Here is a 13,119-nt window from a genome sequence, read left to right as displayed (position 1 = left end):
GAGGTCTTACGATTAACCGGAAACTAGCCCCAGGAAGGGACAGCAGCTTTTCCGAGACACAGCCCAGCCAGAAGCCAAGAGGAAAAACTGGTGACGTTTACAGACAGATTAAACATGGTTGGTTGGAGTTTTTTTTAGTATGAAAATATTTTTATCATAATAAAATAGCAAATAAACATTTTGATGCAAGTTTTACCATCAAAATCAACTTAGTGTGCTACACTTGAGCTGCACTCGTTAGCCATGACAGAAGCCACTCTTTGGCTTCAGGTGGACTTAAAAGCTCTCACTTGCCTCAGAAGCCACCAGCTAGTCTTGCTTGTGGTCCTGGTTAACAGACACTCATGTGCAGAGTTTCTTATTTGCAATCCTAACATTAGTTTACCAGGCAGCAAAGAGTCTGAAGACCGAGTCAAGGCAGCAACAGCTCCTTGGCTCCAGCATCAGACTCCTCGCTGCCTGCTGAGAGCAGGGTAAATAAAAAAGCATCCCATCATGCACACACACGCACAAACGCACACACAGGTGCTGCTTCTGCAGCTTTTCAAGGCAGAAGTTGCACACAGTCTATATCTATAAGCTGTCATTTAAGGACAGCTCGGGAGAGTGAGGGCCTCTATGTAGTAGGATTATCTTATTATGGCAGACTGACATTTATTGCAGCTTAAATATTCCTAAACACAAAGCTCAGTAGTACTACTCCACCGTAACTCAAGACAGATCAAGAGGGGCACCTGCCTGGCTATTCTCTAGGAGGGTCTTAGCACCTAAGGTGGGAAAATGCTTTCAAGGCTAGCCTAATTCACAGTATGTTTGGCAGTAAAATCATGCTTCTTCAGACCATCAACAGTCACTACAGGGTTTTAAGGATCAGTGAACTGAACTGCTTCTCTGCAGACCTTAAAGCTGAAATGGCATCCCCTTCAGCAACTTTCATCCCAAATTAAGGCACTTTAATACTGATTGAACATGAGGCTCCTCAGAAGTCCAAAATCCTCAAGAGACAACACGTGCCAACTAAACTTTTAAAAATCATCATCTAGAGAGTCAGTTCTTCAAATGACAAAACCCACATTCAAGTTTCTGCATTTACCATTCCTCGTTATGATAGTTAGAATCTAACAGAGACATTTGTACAGAAGGGCACAGGAGAGTTAAAAGGTTTAAATGGTAAAAACTTTTCATTACGTCTATATTCCCATTGGAGATTATCAATGGTTGGTGTTTTGGCTTTTTAAAAGAGGCAGAAAGTGCCAATTTCAACCAAGCTTGTGAAAGACTATCTTTTAAAATCTTGCATCTAGTGACTGTCAGATTCAGCTTTAAAAAAAAAAACCTGCCATGGTTTTGCAAACAAAACAGCAAAATTTTAGACAAGTGTATGGCAAAACAGACCAGTTATGTGTCATGGTTATAAATAGTAGACCCTGCTCAATGCAATTCCTTAAAATGACATTTTGCCGCCATCCCAAACTTGTTCCTAGGTCAACGACAAACTCACAGAACTGTCTTGCTAATAATACACAAGCATCAATTATAGCCTAAAGACACTATTATTCTAACTGCTTAAACAGATTATTTCCTCTCAAATCAAGTGTTCCCTGCCCTGGAAGGAAAAATAAAATTACGTAGGTTCTGGACAAAGTTGCTTAGAATTCTCCTCCTGAGTAGAATGTTGCCAATGGACAGAAACCTTGGCCAGGTCAGCTGAAGTTCCACCCCCTGTTCTTCTGCTTGGGTGACATCACCAATCTTCTGGAGCTCAAGGTCCCAAATCCTTACAGGTGATACTTTTAAGTTTTGGACGACGTCATTGCCGCACGAGGGCCCACAAGCAACTTCAGCTGTATGCATTCCAAACAGATACTACAGGGCTGTCAAATTGCAGCAAGCTGGAAAAAATGGACAATGCTTACAAGGCGCCATTAACAGTCATCATTGCACTTCCGATGATGCTCATGATAGCCAGGAAAATGAAGCAGCAACAGAGAAATGGGCCAACAGGAATCATTCGTTTTCATCAGGATTCTGAGGGTCAATTATTTTGACATGTGTGAAAGGAAAGAGCCCTTTTCTACCATGAACTTCACCTTCCCATTGACCATTGATATTCATCCTTGTGACCTTCACGATGTCACCAACCTGCAAAGTTGAAAGAGGGGGAAAACACACCTTAAGACATGGCTGGAAACAGTCAAATTATTTCTACATACAGGAACTACACCTGAAAAATGAAGCATGACTTTAGAAAGCACCATTCATGGCCTGCTACAAGGTGGCGGTGGCTGGTGGTCACAAAAGCCACCCTGGGAAGAGCAGCCCATGGAAACTGGCCTGTTCTTCCCACCTCACTCATGTCCAGCCCAGCCCAGCCCCCAGGCTTGGAAGAAAAAGCACCCCAATGCCATTTGAGGAGGACATCTGATTGACACTAAAAGCCCCAGTTCTGTTTCTTCTTTGGGGAAGGAAGGTCCAGAAACCATTGAAAGGGTAAAATTAACGAAAGGTAAAATAGCACGAGTCCCTTGTCCTTCCACTAAGACATGAGGAGGCATTTCATAGAGGTGAAAACCTACAACTCTTAAACTAACAGCAACTAAGAAGCAGCACTTTCTTCCCACAGCAACACACTCCAAGTAAGAAAAGCAACGCTGGACCAAAACAAGAACCCACCTGCTTCCTGCAGTGGCTGCCCACAAATTGCCAAGCGAAACTGAGTAAGGAGGAGTTTAAGAGGGGACAGCTACAATCCCAAGAAAAACTGTGCAGGTTTCCTATACAGTGGAACCTCTGGTTACGTACTTACATTTGTTCCGGAGGTCCATTCTTAACCTGAAACTGTTCTTAACCTGAAGCACCACTTTAGCTACTGGGGCCTCCCGCTGCCGCAGCACGATTTCTGTTCTCATCCTAAAGCAAAGTTCTTAACCTGAAGCACTATTTCTGGGTTAGCGGAGTCTGTAACCTGAAGCGTATGTAACCCGAGGTACCACTGTAATGCCAGTTCTTTCTTTTACTCTGTATGAAGATTGGGGCAATTATAAGATGAGAGGAGGGCTTGTTTTTCTGGATGACCTAAAAGTATTAGTGGGTCGAAGGGTTATAAAGGCCAGCAGGAGTATTAGGTGCCTTTTCAGAATGTTTGTCCCTTTATTTTTATTTTAACAATTTTAAATTGTTTTTTAAACAAATACAAGAGCTATTAAACACTTATCCAGCAGTACATCTAATGCTGTTTGTTTTATCCACTGACTCTGCACATAAAACTTACACATTCAGCGTTTAAACATACTACTTAATGTACCCTCTCCACTGAGAATATTAAGTGGTTGGTATAACAAGGTTTTGATTTTGGTCATTAACATAGTTAATTTAAGACCAAAACTGAAAGAAAAGAAGCTCCTCTTGGGAGTCTCTGAGCTACTTCATTTTATAACTTTTTACACACCCAGAGTAGCTTGCAATAATTAAAAAAGATCAGACAAAAGTAGGACACATAATAATACTAGGAACTTCTTAAGACAAAATAAAACTCGATCCCAGAGCAGAAAGTGTCCTGGTGTGCAGGAGGTGCGAAGCTGAACTAGGCATGAGCTGGGGAAGGACAGGGCAGCCTCTGCCTGGATGGCATCTTCTGCAAACTTTCAACTTGGATCATAAGGCCATAATTATAGACCCCATAAAGGGTCAAGTATGCAGTCTGGCAGTGCTTGGGAATTCCATTTCAATAGAGGGGCAGGATAAAGGACAGCCTGTACCCAGGCAGAAATCAGCAACCAAGACCTGGCTCACTAGTCCACAATAATCCCATATTTCTAGAACACACACCTCAAGGAATGAGGTGCCCCCCCTCCATTAGCCTTCAGGAAAGCCCTGAAGAATTTGTTATTCTGAACTACATTTGGGTGGTTTTATCACTGATCAGTTTATTTTTAAATGTTGGAATTTTAATATTGTAGAGTAACTGACACATTGCAATCTGCCTTGGGATAGGAAGGCAGACACCTTAAAGTGTCGGCTAAATATATGTTTAATAATTTCCATGACAAGCAGCAATGGGCAGACTTCAGTAGGAAATGACATTGATAACTACTACCTCCACTTATTATTACACCTTGTTCTTATTAATTGGAGCTCTTTGCCATCAGGTCCCAGGGTGGGTTACAACAAAGCAAAAATGAAGTATTAAAATCAGTTAAAAGTTTACAATCAGAAGAATAGGTGGGTATCTCCTGTGTCAAAGGAAGTAGAGGCATAACAGCAGGGAGGCAATTCCACAGCTTAGATCAGGGGTCGGCAAGGTTTACCTCGCCTGGGCCAGTTGACTCCGGCGGAGATCCCTCCGTGGACTAGATCACGCGCACACCCGCAATTTCCGGCGTCTGTGCCTACACAGACGTGATTTTTGGCGTCTGCGCAGACGCAATTTCCAGCACCGTGGAAGTGAGTCCTTGCGCTGTGCTGCTTTAGCACAGCGGACAGGGACTCGCCGAGCGGGCGGCTTGACTCAGGGGTGGCTTGTGGTCTGGTTAAACAACCCCCATGGGCTGCTTGTGGCCCATGGGCCTTAGGCTGCCTACCCCTGGCTTAGATGCTGCCACAGAGAAGGCCCAACCAAGCACCCAAAGGTTGTGGCGGCAACAGCAGCAGCAGGCGTTGCTCTCGCTTAAAGGTTTGCTGCTGCCTGCTAGAAGATGAGGGCTGAGCTATAAATATTTTAAATAAATAAACAGTGACTATCAGGATGCAGCAGGAATGGTCTCAAAGAATACACAAAAGAATGAGATGGTAGAAGGTCCACATTTTTACTTGCTCCCTTATGTAAAGAAATGTACCTGGTCCTAGGTAGTGAGCAACACAACCAAGTCAAAAGACAGACCGACCTTGGGCTTCTTGGGGCAGCTGACAAAGCCCACCTTGAGAACATGGATGTCAAAAGTGAGCCACGAGGAGAGGCTCTACTGCATTTGTGAGACATCAGAGCTCCCATGTGATGCATACTTTCTGTCCACCTCCTCCCAAAGGGGAAAACAGAGTGGCAAGCCCAAAGCCGTATCAGAACGATTCCTCTTCACAGGTTGAGAACATCAGAGCCAGCAAAAGGCCAGCTATGGCCAAGTGGCCCCCCAGCCATCCTCCTCCTCTACAAAACTGGCATTATTACAACTCTGCTGAGCACCATGTTGGCATTATGGTCCGATGTATTTGTGCTGTAAGACTAATAATTTCCTTTCACTGGAACTGCCTGAGTGACCTTTCAGATATTTAAATAAGGTGGGTCCGGCGAGGTTTGGGAAAAAGTCATAATGAATTATTTCAATGTCAAGAAAACAGGTTGTCACTTCACTTGTGGGGGAGCAGCGGAGAGAGGCCTGGCTCTATTTGGAAGACAGAAACTGGGGGGAAGGGGTGGCACACTGGCATTTGGGGAGGGGGTTGTCCCATCCAAATGAGGAAGCCTGGGTGTATTTTAGGGAAATCTTGTATCACGTGCCCCAGGCCATGTAGACTATGGAGACTTAGGAACGGGCAAGTCACTACAAGCTTACTCACGCCTGCCACGCTCCTTCTTTGAGCTGAGAGACACAGGGATAAAAAAGGAATGAGGCACCTCAGGCGCATAATTTCCTCTGACTCACTGCTAAGCCTGCAGCTAAGTTCCAAGTTACTGTTCAAGCCACAAGTGTCAGCACAAGCCCCACAACTAATGCTTATGCCCCATTCATTCCAGTGGACCCTGCCAAGAAGGTCTGGCTGAATTCTGCCCCAAGTCACTTAATCCTCTTTTGTCCTCGCAGGTTTTACCCCGGAAATTAGCAACAAGCAGATGGAAACCACCAACAAGGAAATACCAGCCCCAAATCCTTACAAGGCTGAAGTCATCGCTTAGCAGCTATCAGCCACAGCAAAGTATTTCCACATTTAGGTTAAGCAACCCACTTAAACACTTGGGATGTTAACAGTCCATGGCCACAACGGCCACAGCTAAAGAGGAACAACACACTTTCTGAAGAACTCACAGATAAGGATGGCATGAAATGGAAATGTGCCAAAGAAGTTGAATTTAACAGTGCTGGCCAGCATCTGTGGGCAGCCTCCAGCTGCTGTGGGACTCCAACTCCCATCAGCCCCCACCCCACTTAACATGGCAAAGGGTAAGGATGATGAGAGTTGCAGTCCAGCCTCACTGGGCAGGGTGGGTTCACTATAGTTCCCCCAACCATAATTTAAAATATCATCTTATTTCCATTATTTGTAAAGCATTTTTTTGGAGGCGGGGAGAAGAAGGGAAATGAGGGAGAAGAGGAAAGCGCTGGAGTGGGAAACCAAGGGAGGAAGAAAAGGGCACCTGCCCAATCAATGAAATGGACAGAAAAAGGAGCCAATTCTGAACTCTTAGCTAGCAAGTTTAAAATGAAAATAAAATAAACTATTTCAAAACCCAGTAATGAGTCTCTTGCAAAAGGTCCAGGCTCCGTTTCCTCCACAAGGCAGGCAGGAAACAGTCATTAAGTGACTCTGAGATGAGAGAGAAGAAGTCAAGAACTCCTTGGAGGTGCTGTAACATGGCATATTTTGCTCTACTTAAAAGGATTACAGGTTTCATTGTTTTCCCCGCAATATAATCGCAGTAAGGCCAGGAGAAGCTTTAGAAGCCACTGTTATAACTAAAGTGAAAGGTTGCATTGCTTCACTGCAAAAATCTTATAGCTGAAATCTGCCACTGACCATTTGATGTGCTCACATTTTGCACTGACAGTAAAGATCAGGGGTAGGCAACCTAAGGCCCATGAGCCACAAGCGGCCCACGGGGGTCGTTTAACCGCTCGGTGAGTCCCCACACGCCAAACCGGCGCCGCGCTTCCGGGGCACTGGAAATAGCGTCTGAGCATGCTCAGATGCCAGGAAACGTGTCTGCGCAGACGCCGGAAATCGCAGCCCCACGCGCCAACGTGCGTGCACAATCCGGCCCATGGAGGGATCTCCACTGGAGTGAACCAGCCCATTACCGACCCCTGGTAAAAATGGTCAATAGTTTTATCTTCCAAGATGTTTGCTTAAGATAAAACTGCTGACCATCTTTACTGTCAGCGAAAAGCATTAAGCAAACATCTCAGCAACCTACTTATTTCTGTCAGTCAGTTTGGGACTCTTTGTGGAAAGTGACTAATACACTAAACTATTCTTATTCTTTTGATTTCTTATCTGTCCTTCACTGTAAGGTTACAGGGCAAGTTAGAGGAACTTAAAAATACAAATTCAGAAACAGTTTAAAACAAGTTAGTTATGTAATGCCTTCGCAGAACACTGATTCCATGTACAGTGGTACCTCAGGTTAAGTAATTAATTTGTTCCGGAGGTCCGTTCTTAACCTGAAACTGTTCTTAATCTGAAGCACCACTTTAGCTAATGGGGCCTCCTGCTGCCGCCACGCCGCCGGAGCACAATTTCTGTTCTCATCCTGAAGCAAAGTTCTTAACCCGAGGTACTACTTCTGGGTTAGCTGAGTCTGTAACCTGAAGCGTATGTAACCTGAGGTACCATTGTAATGGTAATTGAAGGGAAATAAAAATGCATACTCCAGTCTGAGCAATAATGCCTCTTTGGATGCAAGTCTACAGAAGATATACCTCACTATTTATTATTTTACTGTACCTGATTAGAACCCCTTAAGAAATGCCATTATTTACCAATTTCCTGTTACTTATATATTGCACTGTTATTTGGCCTAGATTCCGAGAAATTACATGCACACTTTTTTATGAACGTTGTTAAAGAACTGAACCAAGTTTTATGTGCAGTAAATATGGTGGATATGGATTTTATTTATGACATATTTAAATGTACGGTATCAATGTATGTTTTATTATGTAAACTATTAGTTTGTGGTATGAACTGATGGGAAGTTTGCAAAGGCTACGTGCAATATGGTTTAGTACTATGGGCTGGCTAATAACAGTTCTCCTTTGATTCTGGACTAGTCAGAACTCATCTGTGGCTGCTGCATTGGTGGCTGCCAAAAGAAGCTGGAAGAGATTCAGAAGGGCAGTAAAGATAGTCAGGGGGATGCCCAGCAAGTCCTACAAGGAAAGGCTGAAGGGACTGCTGAAACCTGAGCTTGGTGAGGCTGTAGGGAAGGACGAGATCTAATGGACCTTAAGTCACGGAAAGCTGGATTTCAGTTGAACATGAGAAGGAACTTCTTAACATTAAGAGTAATTCAGCAATGGAGTCAATGACAGAGAGGGGTGGTGCTGCTGAGCTCTACCTGGTTGGGAGGCTTTGAGCAGAGGCTGGGCAACCATTTGTCCTGAATTTCCTGTATGGAACAGAGCTAGACTAGACAAGGTCCTTTAAGACACCCCACCTGTGAATGCACACACATGAATTTCACTGTCCAAAGCTGAGCAGCAGACGAGGCGGGCAGACCTGCAGCCATGGCTGATTTCTGCAACAAACTACCTGAAAAGTACAGGAACAGACCATCTCTGCCTCAACAGCAGCAACCACCTGAAAACAGCAGTCTTAAAAGCTTTAAGGTCCTTAAGGGAAGATGTGCACAGAGCAGTCAGGAGAAGCACCCTCAGTGTACCAGTTTTACACGGCTTAATGCCTTACATCTAAATGCGATTACTATCCTGCCCCATCCGAGTGACCTGGGGCAGATGATGTCATTTAAACCTACCTAACAAATACCAGCACCAACCAAGACTCATGAGCAGCCAACAGCCTGTTTCTCACTGCATTTCACTAAAGTGACCCAAGTAGCTGGCTCTGTTTTAGGCCAGGATTTGTAGGGAGTGAACTTAACCAGGACACTACACCAGACTCGGAAACTACAACTAATCCACAATACAGCTGCTAGACTGGTGACCAGAAGTGGCTGCTGGGACCATATAAAGGATCTTCACTGGCTCCAAGCACAATGGTTTCCAAGCACAATTCAAAGTGTTTGCTGACCTTTAAAGCCCTAAACGGCCTCGGCCCTGTATACCTGAAGGTGCGTCTCCACCCCTATCATTCAGCCTAGACACGGAGGTCCAGCTCCGAGGGCCTTCTGACGGTTCCCTCCCTGTGAGAAGCGAAGTTACAGGGTACCAAGCAGAGGGCCTTCTTGGTAATGGTGCCTGCCCTGTGGAACGCCCTCCCACCAGATGTCAAGGAAATAAACAACTATCTGACTTTTAGAATACATCTGTAGGCAGCCCTGTTCAGGGAAGTTTTTAATGTTTGATGTTTTATCGTGTTTTTAATATTGTGTTGGGAGCTGCCCAGAGTTGCTGGGGTTACCCAGCCAGATGGGCAGGATATAATAATAATAATAATAATAATAATAATAATAATGTGTGAGGCTGCTTTCTCCCCACTGCCAATCCAATGTTTGACCTAGGGTAGAAGCCCTGTAAACCCTTCCTGGCACCTGCTAGCCAAGATTCCTGAAGCTGAATTCTGCAGATGCCGGAGTCAGCATGGAAAGCAGGCACCCTCCTGGTCACAGGCCCATATGCAACTATAGAAGTACGCGAATACAAAAATAGCTTAAAACCCCCATAACGGAAAGACTGCAGACACTCCCTTTAGACAGGATAGCCAAGCCTCACATCCAGCCAGCTGAAAAGCTTACCTCTAGCGCCAAGGCAGTCTTGTCGTAAGCACATGGAACTCTCTTTTGAATCGCTTTGGCAAAGACTGGTCCATTCTGTGTGGATGGGAGGGGAGTGATGACTGCCCCAGGCGTATTGGCTATGTTGGGAAGAGGGCTGGCCGTCTGAGGCTGAGCATAAGCATGGGCAGGCTCAGGAATCCCGTAGCTGTTGGAATTCCTGTTCCTGTTTCCGTGTGGGGAAGATCTGACAAGCTTCTCAACATAAGGAACAGGAATCATCCCAACACGGCCATCTTTGTTTCTGGCACTCCACCACTGTTCTTCAGGCTTCTCTACAATGACCAGGATCTCCCCCTTTTTAAATGGCAGGTCCTCTGCATCGTTTCCAGCAAAGTCATAAAGAGTCCGGACATATTCCACGTTATCTTCCGCAGCAGTCATGATGGGGACTGATCCAGATCCCATCAGTGCAGCTGGATACCTAAAGAAGACAGAAGGATTAGTAGCAGATGTCTTAAATCAGGGTTGAAATGTTTGATGGAATTCTTTGTGGCTAGTGTATGTCATACTCAATAGAAGCCACCCTGGGGGGGGGGGGAAACGTATGCAAGTCACATTCACTGGCCCTGTTAAACACAGCAGCAACTACTACTGAAGCAGAAGAGGCTAGAGCTCAGTGTCCGTTTTTTTGCTGGGGGGGGGAACAGATGGAAACAATAATCTTTGGAGAAGTGACAGGGCAGTTCTAAGCTGCGCCATTTTCTACCAAAAGAACAGCTATTTAGAAGTGTAACACAGCTTTAGGGAACAGCTACTTTCATAAAATACAGAATGTTTGGTTTTGAAGCACCCGTGTCTACGTCATTCAACCAATTGTCTTGCCAAACCCAGAAGTTATCCTATCCTGCTGGTTGGCTTCTTCCTTACCTGACCACTAAGCCACCTCATGTTACATCTTATGAGAACTTGTCATCTCCCTATTTGGAGAGACAAGCAGGAGCGAGAGGAAATTTAATATGTTACGATGAGGTGGTTACCCAAATCAAGGAAACAGATCCCAAATGCTTAAGATTTCCAGCAACCAATCGTGGGCTCCAAAATCCAGTCAGAATAGTTTTCAGATTGTGAAGAGGGGCATGGCTAGCTACAACCTAGTTAAAGTGAGGGGAAGCTGTGAAATGCATAATGACTGAAGACAAGAGTAGCACACTGCAGCTGCACTTCCTGATGTGACCAGGGCAATGGTGGGCAAGGAAAGCAATGGGCATTGATATGGGGGGGGGGCAGGTTTGATGACAAGGGAGGGTGAAAAAACATTTTTATTTCTTTACTTGTAACTTCAAGGTTATTTAACTTGGTTTTCAGAATATCCAAGGGTGAATTGTGACACATGCACAAGGCAACCGCATGTGTTTCCTCTTCTCACAAGCAGAGAGGAAAGCAAGTTGACAGCCATACCCATCAATTTGGGATGCCCACATCCAGTACGAGATTAAGGGCTACAACAGCCCTCACATGGAGTAGGAACATCTGGGAAAACACCTGCCACATCACAGCAGCATGAGAAGATGAAACATATGCGCCTATCAGAGGTGGCTCCATGGGTCTTTTTGCACGCACACATATACAGATTCCCTATGGCCACCCTGTGACCTCTTACAGACTCAGGAGCTGCAGTGGCCCTGGGCTAGCCCTGCACTGTGGCACAAGGAGAAGTGTTGGTGCTCGCTTCCACCCCCCTCATTAAAAGAGCAGCTCGACAGTGAGAATTCCTGTGGTTCTGTGGGCTTCCTGCGGCGGCCCTAGGTGGCCTCTGTGGAGAGGAAGCACCCCAAGGGTCAAGGCCATCATGGGCCACTTAGTCCTGGCACCTGGCGGGGCTTCACGAGAGCTCCCGCCGCTCCCTCGGGATGCCAGTGGCTGGCTGGTTGGCTGTGGGGCGTGTATGCATGCGAGGAGCCTCCGTGCCTCCTTCCTGACCTGGGCGCGGGCTCGATGAGGGTGGTGGTGTCCAGGTAGTGGATCTTGTAAAAGTCGAGGAGGGCCGGCAGGTGCTCGAACTCCTGGTCGCCGATCTTGAAGCGCCTCCCGGGCAGCGAGTTGATGATGTAGTGCGAGACGCGCGAGTTCTCCGAGACGGACAGGACGTAGTCGCCGGGGCAGGTGGCCGAGTCCCGCACCAGGAAGGTCCCGTGGCGCTGGCCCTGCAGGCGCCCCTGGGCCTCCTGCCGGGACAGCGGGCCCGCGTACCACGACGAGCGGTCCGACGGGTCGAAGCGCGCCGCCGACGCCACCGACGAGGACGACGAAGACATGGCGAGGGAGGGAAGGGAGGAGGAGGGGAGGCAGGCAGGCAGGCCGCGGGGCCCGGGGGAAGCGAAGGCGGGCGCAGGGGCGAGGCTGAGGCGGGCCTCCTGCTCCTCCTGCTCAGCTCAGGCGGCGCATCCCGCTCGCCCTTCGCCCCTCGGGAGGAGCGGCCGGCTCTTCCAAGGCCCTGCCCGCCAAGCTCGCCTCAGCCGCTCTCGGCTCCTCCGTCCGCCAGAGCGCAGCGCCAAAATGGCGGCCCAGGCCGGAGCGGGAGGGAAAGGGGAGCCCGAAGCCACGCCCGACGCGCAGGCGCGGAAGGGAAGGAAGGGCGCGAGGGAGACGCCGGGCGTCAAAAGGGGCGGGGCTCCCGAGCTTCAAATTTTTTATTTTTACGCACCTGCCGCATTCGGGGATTGCGCAGGCGCGGATAGAGCCCCGCCGCTCCTCCTCCCAGAGATAGTAAGTATGGGGAAAGGGAACTCCTAGAGCGGCAGCTTCCGGCCATTTCCTAGCGACGTCCGTCCCGAGGCCTGAAAGCTCCTCGGGAGATGCAAAGCCTGTCACTCCAGAGCAAGCGACCTCGTTCAAATCCTTCTCCCCAGCACGCAAGCATACTGTGGACGGATGATCTGTGAGAGGCCGGAGCCCAGCCCAGCCCTAACCCACTAGAAGCCTTTTAGGGTCGGCCCGTTGGGGTTAGGCTCTCCTTTGCTTCCGCCACATCTCGCGCGCCTCCCAGCCGTTTTGGACTACAACTCCCATCGCCCCCCCCCGTCCTCATGTTGCCGTGCTGCCTAGGGGTCTGATGGGAGTTGTAGTCCAAAACAGCTGGGAAGCGTGAGAGTTGTCTTGGAAGCTAAGGCTGGTCCCGACGAGCATCCTGCTTTTGTGCTGACACGCACACATACACTTTAAATTAAAAAATCAGTTCTAAGTTTTAATGGCTTGTTTTCTGCAGCCAAGTAGTGGCCAAGTTTGTAAGAAGCTTGTGCTGTTACGCAACTGACACTCTTTTATTTCTGACTTCCTCCCCTTCCTATTTAACACCATGGGTGCTATGAATAAATTCTACGGTGCTTTTAAAACTCCACTCTGGGAAATCTTTCCACTGTTCACAGTCATTTTTATTTATTTTATTTTTTGAATTTATATGCCGCCCTATACGTGGAGGTCTCGTGCTAATGCTTGATTCATGCAAAACTCAG

The 13,119-nt window shown here is 47.3% G+C and overlaps 1 protein-coding gene across 1 annotated transcript; it reads right to left on the bottom strand.

Moving 5' to 3' along the window:
- Window positions 1-1,257: 1,257 nt before the first annotated feature.
- On the bottom strand, window positions 1,258-12,177 carry CRKL (CRK like proto-oncogene, adaptor protein). Its single transcript, XM_081892183.1, has 3 exons — window positions 11,588-12,177; window positions 9,626-10,088; window positions 1,258-2,142 (listed from the first exon to the last, which is right to left on the bottom strand). Exons 1-3 carry the CDS (start codon window positions 11,920-11,922, stop codon window positions 2,008-2,010), a joined length of 933 nt encoding a protein of 310 aa, XP_081748309.1. The 5' UTR covers window positions 11,923-12,177; the 3' UTR covers window positions 1,258-2,007.
- Between the last annotated feature and the right edge of the window lie 942 nt (window positions 12,178-13,119).

This window comes from Podarcis melisellensis, assembly GCF_964234715.1.
Source record: "Podarcis melisellensis genome assembly, chromosome: 16".
NCBI lineage: Eukaryota > Metazoa > Chordata > Lepidosauria > Squamata > Lacertidae > Podarcis > Podarcis melisellensis.
This window is presented reverse-complemented; position numbering and strand designations above follow the sequence as displayed.

Coding starts and splice junctions, on each gene's coding strand:
- CRKL (XM_081892183.1), bottom strand. CDS start 11,922: ATGTCTTCGTCGTCCTCGTCGGTGGCGTCGGCGGCGCGCTTCGACCCG. Junction 10,089..11,587: donor CTCATCGAGCCCGCGCCCAG/GTCAGGAAGGAG, acceptor TGTCTTCTTTAG/GTATCCAGCTGCACTGATGG. Junction 2,143..9,625: donor AGACTGCCTTGGCGCTAGAG/GTAAGCTTTTCA, acceptor TCAACTTTGCAG/GTTGGTGACATCGTGAAGGT.